The sequence below is a fragment of the Kwoniella pini genome, chromosome 8, assembly GCF_000512605.2.
Source record: "Kwoniella pini CBS 10737 chromosome 8, complete sequence".
In the NCBI taxonomy this organism is placed as follows: Eukaryota; Fungi; Basidiomycota; class Tremellomycetes; order Tremellales; family Cryptococcaceae; genus Kwoniella; species Kwoniella pini.
Genome location: NC_091723.1, coordinates 640,505 through 663,693, shown reverse-complemented (window position 1 = coordinate 663,693; position 23,189 = coordinate 640,505). Strand labels below are relative to the sequence as shown.

The 23,189-nt window shown below is 38.6% G+C and overlaps 8 protein-coding genes across 8 annotated transcripts; 4 read left to right on the top strand and 4 right to left on the bottom strand.

Moving 5' to 3' along the window:
- Positions 1 to 457: 457 nt before the first annotated feature.
- Positions 458 to 2,289, bottom strand: I206_105995 (uncharacterized protein; the record flags this gene model as incomplete). The annotated part of the gene is made up of 7 exons (XM_019156548.1): positions 458 to 520; positions 576 to 851; positions 905 to 936; positions 1,009 to 1,430; positions 1,503 to 1,670; positions 1,762 to 1,855; positions 1,911 to 2,289. The coding sequence occupies 7 exons, from the start codon at positions 2,287 to 2,289 to the stop codon at positions 458 to 460; spliced, it is 1,434 nt and encodes a 477-aa protein (XP_019010350.1).
- Positions 2,290 to 2,785: 496 nt separating this feature from the next.
- I206_105994 (uncharacterized protein) lies at positions 2,786 to 3,752 on the top strand (the record flags this gene model as incomplete). Its single annotated transcript, XM_019156547.1, has 8 exons — positions 2,786 to 2,788; positions 2,849 to 2,911; positions 2,989 to 3,072; positions 3,189 to 3,237; positions 3,293 to 3,316; positions 3,379 to 3,488; positions 3,545 to 3,624; positions 3,689 to 3,752. 8 exons carry the CDS (start codon positions 2,786 to 2,788, stop codon positions 3,750 to 3,752), a joined length of 477 nt encoding a protein of 158 aa, XP_019010349.1.
- A 557-nt stretch (positions 3,753 to 4,309) lies between these two features.
- I206_105993 (uncharacterized protein) lies at positions 4,310 to 8,812 on the top strand (the record flags this gene model as incomplete). Its single annotated transcript, XM_019156546.1, has 8 exons — positions 4,310 to 4,339; positions 4,422 to 6,701; positions 6,778 to 7,655; positions 7,744 to 7,885; positions 7,955 to 8,396; positions 8,465 to 8,519; positions 8,581 to 8,666; positions 8,736 to 8,812. The coding sequence occupies 8 exons, from the start codon at positions 4,310 to 4,312 to the stop codon at positions 8,810 to 8,812; spliced, it is 3,990 nt and encodes a 1,329-aa protein (XP_019010348.1).
- Positions 8,813 to 9,046: 234 nt separating this feature from the next.
- On the bottom strand, positions 9,047 to 10,194 carry I206_105992 (uncharacterized protein; the record flags this gene model as incomplete). Its single annotated transcript, XM_070203222.1, has 4 exons — positions 9,047 to 9,133; positions 9,223 to 9,585; positions 9,696 to 10,115; positions 10,168 to 10,194. The coding sequence occupies 4 exons, from the start codon at positions 10,192 to 10,194 to the stop codon at positions 9,047 to 9,049; spliced, it is 897 nt and encodes a 298-aa protein (XP_070059323.1).
- A 241-nt stretch (positions 10,195 to 10,435) lies between these two features.
- On the top strand, positions 10,436 to 12,992 carry I206_105991 (uncharacterized protein; the record flags this gene model as incomplete). Its single annotated transcript, XM_070203221.1, has 12 exons — positions 10,436 to 10,890; positions 10,948 to 11,709; positions 11,774 to 11,810; positions 11,875 to 12,040; positions 12,104 to 12,167; positions 12,252 to 12,260; positions 12,307 to 12,317; positions 12,394 to 12,403; positions 12,450 to 12,506; positions 12,601 to 12,695; positions 12,772 to 12,827; positions 12,966 to 12,992. 12 exons carry the CDS (start codon positions 10,436 to 10,438, stop codon positions 12,990 to 12,992), a joined length of 1,749 nt encoding a protein of 582 aa, XP_070059322.1.
- Positions 12,993 to 13,350: 358 nt separating this feature from the next.
- I206_105990 (uncharacterized protein) lies at positions 13,351 to 15,435 on the bottom strand (the record flags this gene model as incomplete). Its single annotated transcript, XM_019156543.1, has 4 exons — positions 13,351 to 14,207; positions 14,282 to 14,552; positions 14,626 to 14,791; positions 14,885 to 15,435. 4 exons carry the CDS (start codon positions 15,433 to 15,435, stop codon positions 13,351 to 13,353), a joined length of 1,845 nt encoding a protein of 614 aa, XP_019010345.1.
- Positions 15,436 to 16,299: 864 nt separating this feature from the next.
- On the bottom strand, positions 16,300 to 19,199 carry I206_105989 (uncharacterized protein; the record flags this gene model as incomplete). The annotated part of the gene is made up of 2 exons (XM_019156542.1): positions 16,300 to 19,032; positions 19,095 to 19,199. 2 exons carry the CDS (start codon positions 19,197 to 19,199, stop codon positions 16,300 to 16,302), a joined length of 2,838 nt encoding a protein of 945 aa, XP_019010344.1.
- Positions 19,200 to 19,718: 519 nt separating this feature from the next.
- On the top strand, positions 19,719 to 23,002 carry I206_105988 (uncharacterized protein; the record flags this gene model as incomplete). Its single annotated transcript, XM_019156541.1, has 15 exons — positions 19,719 to 19,725; positions 19,784 to 19,924; positions 19,983 to 20,340; positions 20,398 to 20,466; positions 20,530 to 20,701; positions 20,769 to 20,909; positions 20,978 to 21,079; positions 21,144 to 21,306; positions 21,351 to 21,426; positions 21,483 to 21,568; positions 21,626 to 21,837; positions 21,894 to 22,076; positions 22,139 to 22,369; positions 22,432 to 22,779; positions 22,832 to 23,002. 15 exons carry the CDS (start codon positions 19,719 to 19,721, stop codon positions 23,000 to 23,002), a joined length of 2,460 nt encoding a protein of 819 aa, XP_019010343.1.
- Positions 23,003 to 23,189: the final 187 nt, after the last annotated feature.

Genomic DNA, 23,189 nt, shown 5'->3' with positions numbered 1-23,189 from the left:
TGGTTTAGAGGATGAGGATAATATAGAACGCATGGATATTGTGAGTTTGGTTTGCTTCCTGACTTGAATGTCAGAGTAGATTTATATAACCTGTGTGATCTTATCCGATATACAGTTTGGATATCAATTTCAATTTGTGTCTATTAGTTTCAGTACAATATTGGAAAATCGAAAAATCAATCTCGACGTTCTTGTCAATTGAAGTGACATCATCTACAGGCACAAATCTAGGGAAACTGATTCAACATGGTGCTCGAAATAGATAATCCAGCTTCAGATATATACGATAATAATTGCAGTGTAATTTCAACAGCGACTTGCTAATATATACATGCTTGGTGACATGATACGGTGGGAGTAGTAGAAAATATACAAATGTCTATAACTTGGTTTCATCATGACCATTATGCCAATGTCTCATAATCGCTAAATTGCTTGTGAATAAGCCATGAGTTGCTTAGACCAACCCTCCCCAACAACCTAATCCAGCAAATACACTACCAAGAGCTACGATCAAGCCCTTCGATTCATATAAAATTAGCATATGACTAAACAGGATGAGTGACCAGACTTACACCCCAAGTAACAGCTCCAATGCCCACTCTACCAACATTCTTCCATACTAGGCTGATGATGATATGCAATAACGCCACGAGAACCCAAACTTGCCATAACCATTTATGAGGTTTCGTGTCCGGTATCATCGTACCATCTCTTACCATAATAATGGAAGAGTGATGACGATAGATTGGTGCTGAGTTGAAGTAGAATGAAGAGAGTAACAGAGTCAAACCGAGGTTTAAGAGTAACGTGTCAAGTCGCCATAACAGATGAAGTGGAAACGGAATATTCTATAATGCGAAAAATCAGCCATGTATGTAATTGAAAAACGAGGTCAACTTACGGGAAAAGGCAGACCGAGTATATCTTCAAGATCTATTTCGAATGAAACCATCACGATGAGACTCTTCGTGACATCTGCAAAATCATAAGTGTCAGGGAGCTCACCTCGTCTAGCTCTCATCCTTTCCAGAATCTCCACTTTTCTCTCTAAGTCTTCTTCATCTTCTTCGTCTCCTTCTTGTTGATCTATAGACTCATCATATATAGCTTGTGAATCATCCTCGTCACTTCGTTCGCTCACACTACTCAAACCCTCTCTTTTACCATTTCCATTCACCTTAGGACCGGAGACTTCTTGAGCTTCTAGATCGGTTGTTGGCAGTTGTGGCGAGGATGAAGGCCTCATGACTTCTTTATATAGTTCAATTTGTTCCCATCCTTGTACTATACCCCATGTGACTTCTGCTGAACCCCATCCTAAGCCGAGATAGTAAGATGAATGAAAGCCAGATATCGGGGAGATGGTTATTAGTGTCAATGTACAGAGTCGAAGAAGCTCGTGTATGGTAGCGTGAAGGGTAGTTGACCTATTGTAGTACTCTGTCAATGACTCGCTACGATAATGCGTGACCTATATCCTTTCGATAATGGTGGCTTACCAAAAAGTGATTCGACGTTGTGAAATTTTTGACCAAGAAACAATCACCCAAATTGGTACTCTAATCGTTTGAACAGTACATGAAGCGAATATACCAATGATAAATGGTTTGAATAATAATGGATGAGGATACTTCTGTCCTGCTTCTTTTTCATGTTTATTAGGTGGCCTATTTCACATTACATCAAGGATATCAGCTTGAATTTTTCCATAATCAGACAACAGGATACTGCATGTCCGTGCGGATAGATTTAACTGACCAAGCGAAGGTTACCAATAGTATCAATCCTATCATCCATAACAAGGTGATTATCGGAACGAGCAAATAGAGTCTTGACATATATTTCCATGTGACTAATCACAATCATCATTAGCTATTGTCCAAGCACAAAAAGGTTGATTGACTAACCCGGTATTTCAGGTTCCATACCAAATTCTTCTTCTTCTTCTCCATTCTCATCTTCATCTTCATCTTCATCTTCATCATAGCTAGAATCTCCGTTCGCTCTAGTGATTTTACCTTTGCTCCTACTTGGACCACTGCCTCGACTTTCTTCTATAGGAGAATCAGTCAAATCTAATGATCCATAACTTTCTGCTCGAAGTTGATCCATAGAAAACCCATTTCCATGTTTGACTATATTTGCATATGATTGGGTGCTGGTACTCTGCGAATGATCTCGAGACGAGGACGGTATGTTATGTTCTGTCTGAGGGAACGATTCTTGTCGTTGATGAGTATGAACTGTGAATTGAACTGTGGCTGGTATAACAGCGTTTATACCCATTTTGGCGACTTCTTTTGTCGATATGTTTTGGCACTGTGAATCAGGAGGCTATTGGTGAGAGATATGAGATCGAGGTCATTGGTGTGTATTCGAGCTCGAGCTCGACTGTACTATATCTTTATGATGGGTTCTAATTAATGTGAAGTTGAAGGAAAGAATCGTAAGTAGTGCGTGACGAATCAACCGGAAATCATAACCGCCGGTATAATTCAAATGGGATAAAATTGAATTAAAAACAAATGAAAAATAATGATTGACTGATTGTTTATTTGTTGATCATTCATTCATCGCGCTTGGACCTTTTTACTAGATTGCTAGATTTCATATCATATATGTTCATCTCGCCTTCAAGAATTGTCCACATCAATCGTAATCATTTAGATTGACTCTGAATTTTCCTTTCTCATTTAGTCATACTATATTTCATACAAAGGAGGAAATCATAAGAATACAATACGCTCTCTGGCCCACTAACAACACCACCAAGCAATTCAACATGGTGAGCTGTGGGCAGAATTGCCTTCATGATTGATAGCTCACATCTCGTTCAATCAAATAGTCGAATTTAGCTCAAGCCCGATTGCATGAAGAACGAAAACAATGGCGAAAGGATCATCCATTCGTGAGCTAATTCATGACCAGCGCAATTGGTCGTGTGCAGCTCGCAGTTCTCTTTCCCGCTAAATTTCTTGTCAATAGGGATTTTTCGCCAAACCCGTTAAAGCTGCTGACGGAACATTGAATATCATGTTGTGGGAAGTAGGGATACCTGGGAAGCAAGGGGTGAGTATGAGAAACCTTTCTGGCCTTGCTGCCAAGATAATCTTAGCTATCTCCATTCGTGACCCATATGAGCAGAAGAACTATCGCGGATTGAGCTGACGATATCACCCGGGTAGACGATATGGGATGGGGGTGTTTACAAAGTGATGATGACATTTCCTGACGGTGAGCTGCTCTTGGACCCCTCCATGTAAGCAGCTAATATTATTTCTTGACGCAGAATTTCCAACGAAGCCCCCGAAATGTCAGTCCCTAATACTCGCTCACTTGGCAGCACAATAAAGGCTAATCTCTTACTATATATAGGTAAATTTGATCCACCTCTGTTTCACCCTAACGTCTACCCTTCGGGTACAATCTGTCTGTCAATTTTGGATGAGGAGAAGAACTGGAAACCATCGATAACAATCAAACAAGTGAGCAGAAACCGTTATCTTCTGCCCTGGTTGCGCTGACGTCCTGGATTTGTCAGATCGTGCTCGGTGTTCAGGACCTACTCGATAACCCAAACATTGGCGATCCCGCCCAAATAGATGCGTACCAAATGTATAAGTGAGTCGCGTGATCGAGTGTGTGTTGCGTGACACTGGTGCTGACGCTTGCTTCATTACCACAGGAATGATAAGAATGCTTATGAGCGACGCGTCAAGCAGCAGGCAATAGAGCGAAGACCCAAATAGTCTACCTATTTATCCAAATTCAGTACATCAGACTCTTCTTGTTCGACCCTTCCTCGTCTCAAAACGTCTAAGTTTCTTCACGATTATTTTCCGTCAATAGACGTATATGTATAGCATTGTGTGTTATATTGTAGATATCATTGATGTTATCGCCATTTTCGAAATCTCATTGTGCATCGATCTGTCGACATGATCGCAGCCTATAAAAGGCAGACAGGTAACCTAATTGGTGTGGTGGAGGTTGATCTTATATTTCTGCCACGCGATAGCCGCTTGATTCCCTGAAATGTCGGGGCATTGAGCTATGATATCCTATCGTGTCGTGATCACCAATTAAACCCAATACATTCATCTCATTCCGTCCTCTTATTCTTCCCCACAACCAGCTTAGCTTCTTCATATACTCTCGCTGGCTTCAACGGTCTTTCATTAATATCAATAATCGTCTTGAGAACAGTCCTTCGCCCGTCACGGTCTTCTGTTTTCTCGGTTCAAAGGTTAACGGCTACAACGCTCGACTTGCTGAATAAATAAGGAAAGATATTCTACTTGATAAAATGGCTTTCTCTGCTGCTGAGCTTCAAAAGGTAAGCATTCACACCAGTTCTTGGCAGTTAAGATCGAACAAGAGTCACTTTCGGACTTAGGCTAACGCACCCCTTTTTACAGCGACACGGACTTGAAGGTGCCCCTGACCCTTTCCCATCTCTTGGTGGTAACACTGCTCCTGCTCCCACCACTGCTGCTCAAAAAGTCAACAACAATCATGGTCCAACCAGTTCATCAGTCGACACTTCATCTGAAGATGCTTTCCCTTCACTCGGTGCATCTGCAGCTCCAGCTACCAACATCACTAAACCAGCTATCTCCGCTTGGGCATCTAAACCTACAGCAGTAAAAGCTACAGGTGGAAAAGCTAAAGGTGCAGCAGCTTCTTCAGGTGGATTAGGTAGAGTTGGTACTCCCACTGCAACTTCTCATCCATTCAGCGACACTTTTTCCATTCCTGCTGCTGATCTTGTTCAAGGTAAGACCGCTCAAGACACAATCTCAAAGGTTAGAGAACAAACTGGTGTCATTGTTGAATCTTCTACTCAAATGAGAACTGGTTTGAAAACCTTCTTGATCCGAGGTGCAGATCAAAAGAAACTTGTCATTGCTAGAAGATTGATCGAAAGAGGACTTAGTAAACCTGTTACAATCTCCGTAGAAGTTCCAATCACTACATTAGGTACTATCATTGGTCCAAAAGGTTCCACCTTGAAAGGCATCACGGATTCTACTCAAGTCAAAATTGATATTCCAAGAAGAGACACCCTGCCATCGTACGATCCTAAAGATGCTAAATCTGATGCTGGATCTGACGATGAGGATAATGAAGACGAGGAACCTCAAGTACCCATCTCCATTATCGGTCCTTCCGCCGCTTGTAATGATGCCAAGAACAAAATCTTGGCTTTGATCTCCCATAAGACTTCGCAAACTTCTAGCTCAATCAAAACCATCCCTTCATCTTACTACCCATTCATCTCCGGACCTAAGGGTGTTAAAGTTAAGCAACTTGAGGAAGAGATTGGTCAAGGTGAGATCAAGATCCATGTACCTCCCCCAGCAGTATGGAAAGCTCTGGAAAAACAATCTCAAGGTGATTTGGACGAAAATGAAGCTGTTCCAAAAGATAGAGATCTTTCAATCAAAGTCAAAGGTGAGAAAGAAAAGGTCAAGCTGGCTGTTCAGGAAATTCTCAAGCAATACGAGTCTCTTAATGATTCGCTTAGAGAACTGAAAATTTCGATCCCTAAAAGACAACACAGATTCCTCGTTGGTTCTTCCGCCGATGATATCTTGGATCAAACAGGCTGCATCGTCGAATTGCCTCCTGTCGACGACCCATCTGACCAATGTGTCATCAGAGGTCCTCAACCTTCCCTCATCCCTGCTCTTACCCTTGTCATGGATAAAGCCAACGCCATTGCCGTGGAAATGGTCGACGTTGTTACTCTACATCGACCAAACACTTCTGATCCTTTAGCACACGCCAAGAAGGTTCTTCGATACTTACTAAGGACCTCCAAGCTCCGATCTATCGCTGATTCCCACTCAGGTGTTAAGGTTTTCCCACCATTCGCTTCTGCAGTAGCTAATACCGGATCAGTGGTCATTGAAATTGTAGGAGAGGACAAGGGTAAAGTCACAAAAGCCAAGGATGAAGTGGCTCAAGTGGTCAAATCTGTCCTTCCTGCCGGTACAACCTCGGTTGAAGTAGATCACTTGATCCATTCTCTATTGATCGGTAAAAAGGGAAGTAAAATAGCTCAATTTGAACAAGCTCATAACGTCACTACAGTATTCCCTCCAGCTCAAGAAGAATCTTCTGACGTTACTCTGATTTATACTGGTCCTTTAGACTCATTACCTACCGAAAAGAAGGCTAGAGATTCTAAGCTTAAGGAAATCTTGGCTGGTGCTTCTAAAGCGATTGCTGAATTAGCTAAAGACGCAGCAGACATCAAGACTGAAAATTTGGATATCGAAAAGAAATGGCACAGATATATCATCGGAACAGGTGGTACAGTTTTGAACGCTTTGATAGGTGAAGATCAACTAGTCAACGTCAAAGTTGGTTCAAATTCCAACTCCTCGAACTCCAAATCTGCTTCAACGAAAGAGAAAGAAAATGAAGATGTTGTAGTTGTTAGAGGACCATCAACTGAAGTTGATCGAGTGGTTAAGCAAATTCACCAAATTGTGGAAGATGCTAAGAACGACGATATCATCAATGGTCATACAGTTGAATTCAACGTCCTTAAGCAATACGTTCCCCATCTTGTGGGTACTTCCGGTGCTACTATCAATAAGTTGAGAGAAACTTTGGGAGTCAAGGTCAATTTCGATGATGACGAGAGCGCCGTGAAGAAAGCAGGTAAGAAACCTGTTGTACATTGTAAGGTGGGTACATCTCGTCTGTCCTTCTCAATCGGTATGGTTGAATTTTGATTCGCTAAATACCCTTTTGGCAACATAGATTGTAGGACGAAAAGAAGCTGTCGAAGAAGCTAAGAAGCGACTTGATGCTCAAATTGAAAAACTCGAAGATGAAACTACTGAAATTGTCATTATCAAACGAGCTATTCAACCTGCTCTTATTGGATCGGGAGGTAAATACGCTATTCGATTGGAAGAGAAATACGGTGTCAAATTGTCCTTCCCTCGAGATAACAAGGAAGGTCAAAAACCAGACGAAGTGGTCATTCGGGGTGGTAAGAAGGGAGTTGCTCAAGCCAAAGCTGAACTTCTGGAAGCTGCGGAGTACGAGAACGAATCTAGACAATCTACCACTTTCTCAATTCCAACTAAGTCCATTTCTCAAGTTGTTGGTAAAGCTGGAGCCACAATCAATAAGATCAAGAATGAAACAAACACTCAAATCGATATCGAGAAGACTCCCACTGAGTCCGATAAAACGAAGACTGAAGTCACAGTCAGAGGTGATAAATCCTCCATTGCATCTGCAAAGAAAGCTATTCTTGAGATTGTAGATGAAATTGGGGACGAAATTGAAGATTCACTTGAAATTGATCAAAAATACCATAGAACATTAATTGGACAAGGAGGTAGCAAGCTCAAAGAGACAATCAACTCTGCGACTGGAGGTACATTGGAAGGCTACAAGCAAGCTGGTTTGGTCACTTTCCCTAAATCTGGAGATTCTGATCTCAACACTGTAAAATTCAGAGGGGATAGTAAATTAGTCAAGAAGATCAAAGCTGAGTTGGAGAAACAAGTCGCAACACTCAAGGAGACTGTTGTTATCGGTGTGATCGTTCCTCAAGCTCAACATGCTTCTAAGATCGGTAGAGGTGGTTCGGCTTTACAAGACTTGCAAAGGAGAACTGGAGCTGTGTGAGTCTGACAATTTCGACTTCTCGAAGCGAGTAGTCATGAAATGGGCGCAATAATGCTGACAATACGCTCTACTTTACCTGCTTAGCGTACATTTCCCTGGATCGAGGCAATATTCCACCGTCGGTGACATCGAGAACGCTGCGGAACTCGGAGATGCCCCTGAGGGAGATGTCGTCAAGGTCATCGGTACAAAGGAAGTGGTAGCTAAAGCTGCTGAACAACTTCAGGTGAGCAATTGAAACGCATTGCTGACATGGTAGAGGATACGGTTAGCTGATCTACTCGGTTTGAATCAGATCTCCAACGAAAGACCTGCTAGAACAGATTCAAGACAAGGCCGATCTACTCCAGCCAACGATTACCCTTCTCGAACAATTTCAATTCCTGCAAAATACTATCATGCTATTGCGGATCAACAAAATCTGATTAGACAAATCAGAAACGTAGGAGCATTCATCACTATCCCTACCGCACCACCTAAATCCACTTCAGTGAAACCTTCCTCCACCTCTGCCTCCAATGGAAACGGTTTAGCCGCGAAAACTGCCCGAATTGACCTTGGTGCGGAAGATGATATTGCCGATGATGTAGAAGGTGAATTTGAGTTAGTTGAAAATTATCAAAATGCTCCTGAGGGTGAACAAGAATGGTCTGTTCGCGCGAAGGAGGAATCGGATCTCGAAAAGGCTGCGGGAGTATTGAATGATGCTGTTGAAAAAGCTAAAGCTGCTAATCATGGTGTGTTTTTCTGTTTGAACTTGCTTGAATGGGTAGAGTCGGTGCTGATGATCTTGATCGTAATAAAGTTGGTCTCTTGACTGGTTTACCAAGATCTGCTTTCCCAAGAATTATCGGATCGAAGTGAGTCCAAACATGTATTGACAAGTAAAGTCATAAGCTGACTTGTATATCATACTTTTAGAGGATCTACAATTTCCAGAATCAGAGCTGAGACTGGAGCAGATGTTCAGGTTTCAAAAGATGACGATTTGATTACTATCACTGGAGGTGAGTAGCTCATGACCTGAATCTTATGATTAGGTCAAAATTGACTAATATGTGTCTCCTTTTGATTAGACGAGAGTTCAGTACTTCAAGCTAAGGATAATATTTTGTCAATTGTTTCTAGACCTCAACGAGGTGATAGGTATTAGGCATCAAAATTGCTTGCAACTTATTGGAGAAGTACGGAATGTTAGCAACTAAAAATGAACGCCTGAAGCGGAATTGAGATTAATGCGAACTTGATCTAGTATATGCTATAAGGGTTGCTGAAAATACATGTTATGCATGTGAAATGGTTTGCGATTTGCACTTTCATCGATTAAAGTGACTTTACTTGATTTGTTACAACACTATCCCATTCGAATGACTTGGAAATTACCAATTCATACCTCTTTATCAGCTGCATATAATTCCCATTCATCTTGTACATTCTTACTCATAGATCTTAATGTCTTTTCACCTTCTTCAGACTAATAAAAAAGGGTATTATAATTAAACTTTAATTTCATTGTTTTTTTGATTGGAAAATCTCAAAGAAAAAAAAAAAAATTGAACTTACAAACCAAATTCTTCTTATTCTACAATTAGCATAAATTTTAATATAAGTTATACTTTGAAATTTACCTTCACTAGGTAATTGATTATTTATTATTTTTAATTTTCTTTTCTTTATTTTTTCTTCTTCTTCTTTTTCTTCTTGTTGATTTTCTTTTTCAATTTTACTTTTATTTTTACTTTTAGATCTAGGTAAAATTTTAAAAAGATTTAATAAAGAATTTAAATTAATTGAAATATTTAACCATTTTGTTAAAGTATTATTATTAGTATTATTACTAATAGTAGAAAATTCATTTTGATTTAAAATTTTAATTGGTAAATTAATTAAAGGTGGATTTCTAAATGGATGACAAGTTGGATTATTCTAATTTTTTTAGAGAAATTATCATTTCTTAATCAGCATTATTCAAAAAAAAAAAAAAAAAAAAAGGAATGGGATATCAAGAAATTGAATTTTAAAGAATTTTAATTTACCTTATAACTTGAAAATCTAATAATACCTTCTTTAGATTTATCATTTAAAAAACCAATTTCAAAAATAATTTCTTTTTTTGAATTTAATTTTTTAATTTGTAAATTGAAATAAGGTAATTTTATACCTAATGGTATAGTTCTAATTTTTGATATACTTCTTTCTAATTCTTTCAAATATTCAAATTTTGATATTCCAGCTTGAATATATGTTTTTAAAGGATTAGGTGATTGTATATGTATTACATTATGTTGTAAACATCCTTTTGATTTAGTTTTCAATGAACTTTCTGCTACTATTAAATCTTCATCAGTATCTGGTAAAGTAGTTATTAAAGAATCTTTCGAATTATCTGTATGACATATCCATAATGGAGAGATTGAAGGTGAAGATGTTGAAGATAAGATAGATAATAAAGGAGGCTAATCAAGAGTTGATAAGCTCCTATAATGGATTATAGTGCGTTTAACTTACTTGTATACTACCTGATAATAATGACATGATTTTTTAGTCACATCCCATGTCTTGATGTGCGGAATATGTTAAAAACAAATAACTAAAATCGAACCTTGCGAATAGATCAACGTAAAGAAGAAAGGTAAACAACCTCCACTTATTGGGTCCACCTGTAATAATATCATCCGAGATATCCTCCCATATTTCCTCCTTTCTTTTCTGTCATCCTACTAGCCAGTCCAGTCGAATTCTTACTCATCTATCTGTGTCTGACTATGCCTTTAGGATGTCAATCTCAAATCCATCTCATTTGTTGATCTCACGTAATTCACCAAGATCACCAGCTCATCCACAATTAGCACATGCTTCGACATCTCGTTCTGCCCATGCTCATACTCATCATCATGCTTCTACATCAACTTTGCCATCGTCCAGACCTGATTTACTAGGTAGATGGGCTTCACATTCGGCAGATGAGGTCGCATCATCCACAATTAACCCTCACCGCCATCGAAAATTATCAGAGGGACAGGAAGATACGATTATTCAAGATCAAACAGAATTTGGAAATGCACATGAAGAAGAAGGTGAAGTTGTGCCTATAGATATACATCCTACATTCTTACCTGATTCTAATATGCCAGGAAATGTTAAAGTGATTGTCAGTAAGAATGAATTTTGGTGCCATAAAGAGGTTTTATGGTTTGCTAGTCCGTTTTTCCAAGGTCTTTTAAAGGGAAAGTAAGTCAAAGAAAATCGTCTTTTTGAGTTCGAGCTAAAAATGGTACCCCAACACAGCTGGGCAGAAACAAATCATACAACGACTTGCATATTCGGGATTGATACCTCACCAGAATTCTCGAGTCATGAACCTTTATCCCCTCCTACTGACACAGACCCGCCCAGCCCCCGTCATGGCGCAATACCTGGTGCTGATATTCCACCGCCAAGACCACTATCGTCCACAAGCTCTATCCACTGCTCGGATGGCGTTCGTGACTTGTCTGATAGCAGCAGGCACGAAGACCGTTACTCATCTCGCCAATCGACTAGAACGACTAGAACAGAGTTATACCTGGACCCGACGAGTGATCCGAGCGCAACAGACTTCTCAAGGGAATTAGGGGAATTATCTGAAACACCAACGAGAGTGACGGGAGCAGGCTCAGATTCCCTGGAGGATTATTCACCGACTGTATCACAGCTAAATGTTGGTACAGCCAGCCCGAGATCCGTTGTAGACTCTCCGTTTTTCGAAACGCATTTACCTGTGGTCGATGATGAAAGAGGAGTAGGCGAAGAAATACCTGTTTCGCCCTGGGTATCCTCTGAGAATACGACGAACGAAATAGATATTTCGTCTGCTTCGTCTGAACATGTATCCAGATCGAGGCATTCTATTGCTAGTGGACGTACATCTATGATCCGCCATTCGTTCTCCTCAGGTCCGGGTGACGGACAACCTCAACATGGAAGACGAAGAATGTTAGAAGCTGTTGTGGAATTGCACGAAGAAAGTCCAGCTGCTTTTCAGGATTTCTTATTTTGGGCTTATCCACAGTAAGTACTGTTCATGCATTTTGACACATAGGCGAAATTTGACGATCCAATTACACGGTAAAAGTCTCGAATGTAAAGTGACTTGGACAAACGTTGAAAACGTAAGTCGGGTCTTCATGAGCAATCCTGTTGTTGTATGATCATGATGCTGAGATACTATTGCAGCTACTCGCATTATCGCTTAAACTAATAGTTCCCCCTCTCCAAAAGCTATGCGAACGATTCCTGATGACACATGCATCTGGTCGTCCTGTGATGGCTCTATGTTTAGCAGAAGTACATTCTAATTCAGAGTTATATAGAGAAGCTAGTCGATTTGTCTTGGATCAACGTGAGTATAAGAGTAAAATCTGGCACGAGTATGGATATAGCTGCTCATATTTTAGATTAATAGCAACATGGGATCAAGACGAAATGCAATGTCTTAGTGCTCAAACTCAGTTGAAATTGTCAAATAGGTTAGTACGATATCAGTCATTTTCGATTCTGTGATTGGATGAAATAATCAGGTTAAGCTGATTGAATATCACACACACATAAAGACGGAATTGGTTTCTTGAAAGATTATTAAAATTAGGAAGTATAGACGTGAAAAAGGAATACATTTTGTAAGCTCAAAATTCAGCTACTCAATAATAATTTACTAAAGAAAAGCTGATTTTTCAAAACTTCAAATCTGCATAGCGAGCAGATTGTCCAGATTTATTAAAATGTCAAAATCAATTAGATGAAAAATGGAGACAAGCTTATTCAGCTGTTTGTCGTTATGGTCCACCTCAACCTTCTGTAACTTTTAGGTAAGTCAAGTAAGATTAAAAAATCGTTAATACAATAATTCAAAGTAGAGGAATTTAAAAAAGAAAAAAAAAGCTCATTCACAATGAGATGTAGATGTTTGAGACAACTTGAAACTTTTCCTACTAATCCTAGTTTAGTTATGTCACATCCACTTTGTCAAAGTATAGCTAAAACTTGGGTAATGAGTTGTATGTAATTTTTTTTTGGATTGACTAAAAAATTTTATTTTTTCATTTTAAAAAATTGTTCATTTGACTTTTTTAGTATTTGATCGAATGTTTCAACCGAAATTGGTTTATTCTAATCCTGGAACAGAGAAAGTGAGTTTAAACAAAATCCAACTTTATTCCGATCCTTAAAATCCCATTACCTCAATTCCAGATTCATCCAAGTCATGTTTACTTTTGGTAAATGTTTGGAAAAACTAATAAATGATTTTTTTGGGGGCAATTTTATAGTATTGGTTATGGATTACTATGAATTGAATTTCTCATTGAATCTCCTCGATATTATGGATTTGTATGTATATCCTTATCGAGCAATTACGTTGTACAAAAGTATATAAACTTGCATACATTGATCAATGTATATTTGTCGTATGTGCATCAGGAGGCCATGAATTACCAGAATTTCCAGCATAATTTAGAATTCCACTGATCAAACTCTTACATCTTAAGTAAACCATATAGCTAATGTGACACCATAATTACATACAAATCGAATTAAATTCAACATGTTTACAAAAAAAAATACAAATGATAAAATGAGCTAAAATTTAATAAAATTAAAATACAATAATATATCCAAAAAAAAAAAAAAAAAAGAGTTAAGAACTTTTGAATATCAAATTTCAACTTGATTTTCATTTAAAGAATTAATTGTACCATAATTTAAATTATTTTTTGATTTAATTGATAAATTAGTATTATGTCTTTTCATAGATTTAGGTCTTTGAATTGAACTTGATCTTGATCTATTTTTATTTTTTATAGGATTATAAGTTATACTTTTTATTTTACCTGAAGGATCATAAATCATATATTGATTATCAAATGAAGAAGATTCTCTTATTTCTTCTTCTTCTTGTTGTTGTTGCTGTTGATTTTCTTCTTCTTGTTCTTGTTGTTGTAAATTAGGTGAAATATATCCACTACCTGATGCATATTGATTTGAATCTTCATTTTCAATTTCATTTTCATTTTCAATTTGAATTTGATTTTCATTTTGAATAATAAAATCTTGTTGTGCATCAAATAATCTTTCTTCTAATTCATCTTCATCAAATTCTTCTTCTTCTTCATCATCATCTTCTTCATCTTCATCATGAATAATTTCTAATTGTCTTGAATTACCATTTTTATTTCTAATTAATTTATTTCCTAAAATTCCTTTTGAAGGTAAAGAAAGTACAACACCAGAATCAATTGCATGATATCTTCTTCCTAATTCACCATTTATTGAAGGTATATTAATTTCTCTTTCATCTCTATTTGATTCTATTAAAATTTCTTCTGCTTCACCTAAATCACCTAAATCTTTTTTAAATACTTTTTTTAATCCAACAGGAATTAAAACTGCTACAACAACTGCTAAAAGTCCTAAAATATTTCTTAAAGATAAAATATGAAAATCTGCTGCTGAAGTCATTGAATCTAATGAAGAACCAATTGTAACGTGAATTACAGATACAGGAGCTATACCTATTACCCAAAAAGAAAAAAATCAGCTCATGAGAAAACTAAACGAATAAGTAATGTTAAAGTAAAAAGCTAACCAATAAAACAACTTGACCAAAACATAAACATTCCAATACCTAAATGAGGAGCTACAAAATTTGCTACCCAATGAGGAGGGAAAGGAGCGATTCTTAAAACCAATAAAAAAGCAAAAACACTATCCCATGTTACTTTTTTACCTTTTTTAGGATCACCCATTATTTTGATTCTCCATGTTTCAACTCTTGCTCTATAGAACGGCATAGTGAGTAAAGGAGGAGCGAGTAAGGAAGATAAGGTATAGCATAATAAAGATCCAAATGCGTCACACTAACATCATATCCCAAAATAGAAAGTCAGCTTGATGACAATAAGGTATATAGAATTAAGAGAGTAAACCTACAAGACAACTTAAAAGTAGACCGTAGATCATACCGTAAGCAGCACCGAAGAGGATCGATATATACATTGATCCTGGTAATGTGAAAGTTTGAACGAATAGGTAGGTGACTACTGCACAAGCTAATATTCGGAATGGATAACGGGTTTTATATTTCTGAAATAGAGTACTGTGAACGTAAACGTATTGAAATATAAGCGTTTATGTACGTATAGATAAGATTCTTAATGTGTTATTTACCCAAGAATGAAATATTACTCACTTCAAAGCTTGTAAATCGGCAAAACTTCTAGGTAATTTAACTACACCTTTATCTTCTTTATCTAATTTAGGCATTCCAAAATAAAAAGTACAAACCAAAACTATAGTAAAAATTGTAAAAAGTATAGAAAATTTAACAGCTGTAACGAAATAAGGACCTTTATACCATTTTTTATTCAATTTATTATCATTACCATTTAATAAACTTGTATTTTCATTTACTTGTTGTTGTTGTATTGATTGATCTGAATTTAATTCACCTTCTTCAGCTAATGAAGATGTATTACTATTTGTTCTACTTAATGGTATTGAATTATTTCCTCCTGATGTATTAATTGATGATTTCATATGATTTGGTAAAGAAGATGCAACATTTCCTTCTACTATTTCTTCTTGATCTTCAGATAATTCTTCATGAAAAGTTATAATTGTTGATGATTTTTTATTTACTAAAGGTGGTTTAGGGTAAGTCGAAGTTGAATTTGAAGTTGATGATGAAGAAGAAGGATTGATAGTTGGTGATGAATATGAAGGTGGTGGTGGAGAAGCCATGATTTATAATTGATATATTAAATGAGATGAATCTGGAGGATTTGATAATGTATAAATGTGAATTTAGGATAAAGTTTTTCAAGCGAGAAAACGAGGTGTATGTAATCTAAAACACTTTTATGGAGATGTCTGATTTCAGACTGGCTTGTAAGATTATATCTCACACTGTACCGAATTGTATCGTATACCTGTATTTATGACTTGATCTTAATCCTACCATTCAAATCAACATCTAAATGCGCTGCACAGACTTATCGATGGACACGATCTACGTATTCAGCATTGATTTTATGTGTATTGATGATATGATATGATTGATTATTCTAAGGTGTATGTATAACATGTATTTGTGAAAGAAGCAAGATCAGTAATCAATCAATAAATGATCAATTAATCAATCGAACTACGTCTTCTGGGAATTATGTCAAGTTGTATTGATTCGGCCGCGGTTGTTCAGGTGATTAGTTAATTGATATGATTAGAGAGTAAACGTAGATCTTGCTTAGCTCACCGTACATTACAAGTGGTTCGATAAGTTACCAATAACCCTGAATCATGATGATAATAATAAATAATAATAATAATAATAGTAAATATGATCAATGGGGTAATCCTGAAAAGTTAGTGGCACTAACCCAATACAGCGATTTCTATCTTACACTCTATAAGATAATAATGCTTTATGGTTCATAATGCATGATCATTCAAACCATCACGATTTATTATATATTTACACACCCAATAGTATGCATATACTTCAATAACCTCTCTCTCATTCGCGCATCGTATATTGTCTGTTCTACGTACAAATAAAAGAATTCCATCCATATACGACAATCATATCTAGCTACAATCTAGAATCTCCTAAGGTCTAGGCGCATCACAAATCTGACATTTCTCTTTAGCACTATCAGGATTTTTCAACATACATAAATTACATTGCCATTCTCCACTAGCTTTCGGAGCTTGAGTTTGTCCAAATCCACTTGTAGTAGTTCCAAAAGTCGACGAATTAGTTGATGATTTGGAAGCGGGTTTTGGAGCTTCACAAATAGTACATTTATCTTTAACAGAATCAGGATTCATTAACATGCAAACATCGCACATCCAATCTTTTCCTCCAGATTTATTTGTGAATTGACCTAAAGAGAATCCTTGTGTAGATATTGATGATTGAAACGATTTTAAAGGTTCAACAGCAGATTGGGATTGAGGATTAAATTTAGGTTTGGGTTCTTCACAAATTGTACATTTCTCTTTTGCTGAACCTGGATTTTTCAATCCACATAATCCACAATTCCAATCTTTCTCTTCCGATTGAGGCTCTGATTTAGAGGATGGTAAGGTGAATTCAAATGATGGTTCTTTTCTCTTTTTGGATTCTTCTAATACGCTAGGAGATGGTGTCGATTCCATAGGTCGAGGTAAAGTAAAGGTGAAGAAAGGTAAAGCCGGTTGAGCGATCTTTAGAGCAGAATCTTTAGCTGATAAGTAGATTTTACTTGTATCTAATTTTGGAGTTGGTTCCTTTTCAGGTGATTTTGATTTTGGTTCTTTCGTTGAATCGATTTTCTCGATAGAATCAGGGGTGGTAGAAGTCTTACCGAAAGAGAAAGTAGGTTTTGGGATGATATTCTCGCTTGAAGAAGTCGAAGCGGTAATGATTGATTTCGTTAGTGGTGAGTCGAAGGATTCCGAAGAGGGGGTAGGCGCAGGAGATTTGGGTAAAGGTTGATTATTGAAGGTGATCGATGGTGTAGTGAACGGTTTGAAGGTTTCTGCGGTGGGTGTCTTGGCGGTCGATGCTGCGTTTTTAGAAGAAGCTGGTGCAGACACAGAGGGTGCAGGCGAAGGAGCTCTGGAAGAAGAAGCTTGAGATTCATCGACAAGCTCATCAATTTCAATTTCATCATCATCCGGAATAGGTGTTTCCACTCTACTATTCCTAGAAGAACTTTCTCCTTTTTCCCAAGGTCTCACACCTTGAATTCTTTCGATAGTAGTCAAAGCTTTACTACCTCTCATAGCTTCCTTATGTAGTTCCAATTTGGCAGCAGCTCCTCTTGTAGGTGTTCTTCTAGCTGGAGAACCTTTACCATTGATGGATCTAGTTAGGGATTTTCGAGGTGTTGATCCAGCGAATGCGGTACTTGGCTGAGTAGAGGGAACTGCAGGAACAGTGCTAGGATTCAACGAGGTTCGGTCGTATGGGTTGAAGATAACCGGTTCAGCTTTTCGTGTGGGAATGATAGGTCCAATCTCTTCATCTATTATATCCATTATGATTTCTGCGGCCCGCTTCTTTCCTGCCAATTCGGCTTCTCTTTTCCTCTTTGCTTTCTCATCATTTTCACCTGTTGAATAGGGCGATGAAGAATCCCGACTCAACGGTGAAGATTTGGCCGGTGTGTGCGTCGGAACAGATAATTTGCTATTTCCCTTGGTAGAAGCGGACAAGGAGGGCATCGATACACTTGAGGATAATCCTGGTGCGTTGGCTGTAGAAGGTGTAGTATTAGAGTCTATGTCCATGCTAATTTCATCTTCGTCTGCCACTTTTTGTTTCTTACCTTTTAGTTCATCTGAAAGATCCTCTCCATTGGTAGATGCACCAAAGTTGAAAAGAGGTTTGAGATTCGACTTTTTAGGTTGAGGTAACAGTCTTCTAGGTGACATACCTGGACCAAGGTATCTTTGTCGATAAGGAGATCCACCAGAAATGTTAGGGGTACTTCCAATTGAGAATACTTTACCAGGGGTAGAAGCTTGATTTGCTTTATTAGGTGTATTTAAAGATGCGAAGGAATTGGAAGATCTGATTCCGGAAGGATATGATCCTGCTGCCCATCCTCCGCGACTTTTAACCTGGTTTGGAGTTTGAGTCTGAGAAAATTCGGATTTAGTTGGACTTCCACCAAATTGAGATTCAGCTTTCATGTTCTCGGTCAAACTTTCTATAACTCTAAAGTCGTCTGTAGTCATCAGTTGACCCTTCTTAGCTTCTAAAAATGCAGTAAGTGCTACTGATGATGCTGATGATGATAAGCCTTGGGTTTGATTGATATGAGGAGTTGAGTAATCTGGTATAGCACCTCGCTGTGGTAGATGAGTGTTCTCATTTGATGATAGAGGCGATTTGGTTCGGCTGGTCCTTGATTGCGGGATGCGCAGTGGGGATGAAACGGATTTGGATAAAGAAGGCATTGAGGGAGAAGATTTTACAAGATCAAAGTGACCTGGTGCTGTCGGTATTGCAGGTTCTAGCGCTTTTGCTGATGAAGATCCCTCAAGAGCCAATCTAGCTAATTGTCTTCTACCTCCAGGAACTTCGTTAGTTCTCCAAGTAATAGCTCGATCTTCAAACTGTTGTCCCGATCGTCCAGCAGCTGCTGCTAGAGTGAATATATCTTGTCCATTCATCTGAGAAGGGGGTTCTCCGTTCCATTCATCCTCTGATCCTGATTCTGATTTGGTATCTTGATCAACATCTGCGATTCTGAGTGGACCATCATCTGTATGTGTAGGTAAGACTGATGAGGAGGATTTTGTGAATGGAGATGATACATAGCTGACGATAGACTTCAATGTGGCAAGCGGCTGAATCAGAAAGGGAATTAGCCACTTATCCTCTTTAGCTTTAAAACACATTAAATACTCACGGTCATAGAAGCTGATTTCCTCAATCTGGAAGGTTCAGGTCGATTATAAGGTGTTCGAGCAATTCGCTCTGCTCGGAGATCTCTCTGGGATGATGACCGTTCCATGATTTCCTAAGTTCAGCAGTGTTATTCTGATCTGATGAAATGATCAAGCGTTATATCCCTCTTTTAAGCTGTTAACGAAGGAATGACCTGAAGTTTGGAATGCAGGAAAAGAATGACCTCGGGCTGTGATGTATGTCCTGATGTGACTCAAAGAGAGATGAAGAGGTAAATGACTGTCTCCTGGTTGTTCTCTGTGATTCGAATAGAAGTGAGCCAATTGTGTATCGTTCTTGCGTGTTCATCAATATATATTGAATCTCAATAGCTCCTTAACCTGGCTTCTAACGATGAAGAAGAGATCAAGTATTGATCAAATACTTTATTCAACACAACCATTTAACAGATGCTTAAGTTTTACCACGTGATTTCGATTCGAGGCTTGACTTTTGACGCGTCAGGTTAAAAGTAGTTGATGTCACTTTGAAACAGGAACATTACATTTCGATCTACCATATAATAAGAAACTTCTCTTATATTTTGACGTGCTCTCATCCCACACATCGCACGTTTTAGACAGTCATGAGTGGTAAGTCAGTCATCGGAAGGCCTTACAAGGTCATAGCTAACCACACAGCTTGCGAAAGAACAAGATACAAAGCCAAATATCATCAAGAAGAAGAAGCGCGTCGTACAGTCCGATGACGAAGAAGACGATTTACCGATCAACGGTGCTTCTTCTTCCAAAGTGATCACCACTCCTCAATCAGAGGCTCCAATAAAGAAAGGTCCGTTATCTCTTTATGTCTTTTGAGCTTTATAGCTGATGATATATTACCTACCTAGATTCATCACCGCCCCACAAAAAACCAAAAACCTCTCCTGCACCTGAAAAGATCGCCTCAATATTCGCACCTCCTCCGAAAAAAGTTGAAAAGCCGAAATCATCCAACGATCCCTCTAAATCAACGATAAAAGAAGTCAAAGAGGAGAAACCTAAGATTAACGGAAAAGAAAGTAAATCTGTAGCGTCTATTTTCGCTAAACCGGCCAAAGCATCTTCTTCCAAAGTGAAAGTTGAGGATGATGTGAAGGAAGAAGAAGAAGAGGGAAGAGGTAGTCCGACTAGAGACGATGAAGGAGAAGAAGAGCTAGAAGATGAAGAAGAGGAGGATGAACAGGAAGAAAAAGCTGCGGTGAAATTGTATGTCAGCTGGCCATTTGAACTTGTTAGAGCAAGCTGATAGGGTATAATTTATAGAGCGTCCATATTTACGAAAAATCACAAGGCTGTACCTGTAGCAGATAAGGGATGGAAAGATGGTGAACCGTAATTATCTGATAATTAGCGACGCCGAAGGGTTTGAAACAATTAGCTAATACATTTGAGCAGTGTACCGTATGCTGCGTTGGTATCGACTTTCGAAAAGATCGAAGCTACAACCAAGAGACTGGAAATATTAGAGCTTCTGACTCAGTTCTTCCTTGTCGTAGCAAGGCGAGATGCGGCGAAGCAAGCCAAAGACTCGAATCTGCTCAAGGTCGTTTATCTTTGCATAAATAGGGTAAGCCAGACCTATGGTGTCCGCTGTGCTCCTGAAAGAATAATGAGCTTATAGAGAGTGTCAATAGCTATGTCCAGATTATATGGGTATAGAACTTGGTATAGGAGAGACACTGTTGATTAAGGCTATAGCGGAGAGTACGGGGCGAGCAACAACCAAGATCAAAGAGGATCTTAGGAAAGAAGGTGATTTAGGGAAAGTAGCGATGGTACGTAGAATGAATTTGGACCGCACATAGCCCAACACAGTCGTGGCTGATCTCTAACTTTGCGACAGAATTCGCGAAATACACAGCCAACAATGTTCAAACCAAAAGCATTGACTGTGCCTTATGTGTTCCAAAATCTGACAGATATAGCGAAGTCCATAGGTAACGCTGTAAGTTGAAGGTTTATCATCTTGGTAGACAGTAAGAGCTTACGGATAATGGTCATCATATTAGTCGCAAGCGAAAAAGGTCGGCATCATTAAGAAGCTACTGGCTGCATGTCAGGGGAATGAAGCCAAGTTCATCGTGAGATCTTTGGAGGGTAAATTACGAATAGGTCTAGCCGATAAGACTTTGGTAGTGGCTCTGGCTCACGCGATAGTGTTGAAGGGGATGAGTGAGTCGAAAATTTACACTATTTGGTGCTAACATCATGTACAGGTGAAAAGAAGATACCGCATGACCTACTCGCTGCGAAACTGGAAGAAGGTGCAGAAATTGTGAAATCTGTTTACAGGTTTGTCGTCTTTTCAAGGCCGTAGGCCTGTATAGAAGCTGATCATGCTGGAATAGTGAACTTCCGAATTATGATCTGGTGATACCGGCTCTGCTTGAGGGTGGTGTAGAAGGTTTGAAGGCACGATGCAGACTGACACCGGGTGAGTCAACAAGGACTATCGAAGCTTGACATATAGCTGATATCTTGTGACCAACAGGTGTTCCGCTCAAACCAATGTTGGCTAAACCTACGAAAGCCATTGGTGAAGTGCTTGATCGATTTGAAGGCAAAGAGTTCACATGCGAGTACAAGTACGATGGAGAGAGGGCACAAGTGCATTTATTGGAAGATGGGTCAATCGCTGTTTTCAGCAGGAATTCGGAAAACATGAGCGCAAAATACCCTGATCTGGTCGAACAGGTCCCAAGAGTGAGTTGCCGTTATGCGGCGGGCTTCTTTCACAGCTGATTTGTGTTCATGTACAGGCGATCAAGCCTTCGGTCAAATCGTTTGTGATAGATGCAGAAGCTGTGGCGTTCGACTTGGAAACCAAGAAGATCTTGCCTTTCCAGGATCTGAGTAGGAGAAAGAGGAAAGACGTCAAGACTGAAGATATTACAGTCCGAGTACACCTTTTCGCGTTTGATCTGCTATATCTCAATGGCGAAGTGAGTGACTTCTGTTAAGAGGAAACGATGTCGGGCTTGCGTAGCTGACTTGCGTGATATAGTCCCTTTTAACCAAAGAATTCAAGGAACGTCGAGCTATGCTTCAAGAGCATTTCCAACCTGTTGAATCTGAATTTGCTTTTGCCAAATCATCCGATAGCAAATCCACAGAGGAGATTGGCGCATTCCTGGAGGAAAGTGTCAAAGATGGTTGTGAAGGTTTAATGGTTAAAATGTTAGCTAGTTCAAATTCGACATATGAACCAAGTAGGCGAAGTATGAACTGGCTGAAGGTAGGTTTTATACTTGTCTCTTGCGCTTTACGGATCTCATCCAGCTAATTCCGAACTTGCAGTTAAAAAAAGATTATTTATCAGGAGTAGGAGATTCATTAGATTTAGTTGTGATAGGAGCATATTATGGAAAAGGAAAAAGAACAAATGTGTATGGAGCATTCCTATTAGCTTGTTACGATCAAGATTCAGAAAATTATCAAACAATATGTAAAATTGGTACTGGATTTTCAGAAGATTTCTTGCTTGAATCATATAACCTTTTAAAACCTTTAGAGATTGAAGTCCCAAGAGGTGATATGGAAATTGGTTCAGCAAAACCTGATGTTTGGTTCGAACCTAAAATCGTTTGGGAAGTATTAACTGCTGATTTAAGTTTATCACCTGTTTATGCGGCTGCTCATGGTCTGGTGAGTCATCTTAATGCATTGTAAGAGGTTTTTAGCTAATTGATTGAAATAGATTGATTCGAGAGGTATATCATTAAGATTCCCCCGATTTATCAAGATTCGTGATGATAAATCAGCAGATGAAGCTACTTCGGCAGAACAAGTATCTGAATTTTATCAGAGACAAGTTACAGCTGGAGGTGGAAAGAAAGGTGGAGGTGGTGGTGACGATGATTTCTGGTAGGACGGTGCGAAAGTCTAGTTTATGTATTTATAGTACTTTTGGCGTAGCCGCATCCATTGTGGCTATATATGCATTCGGTCCATGCATTCCAATGTGATATGTCTTCATTACATTGACATGCAGGTCAAAGTCAATTGACACTTGCTGAAATAACTTATATCCTTACAGTGTACCTTGTACAGGCTTG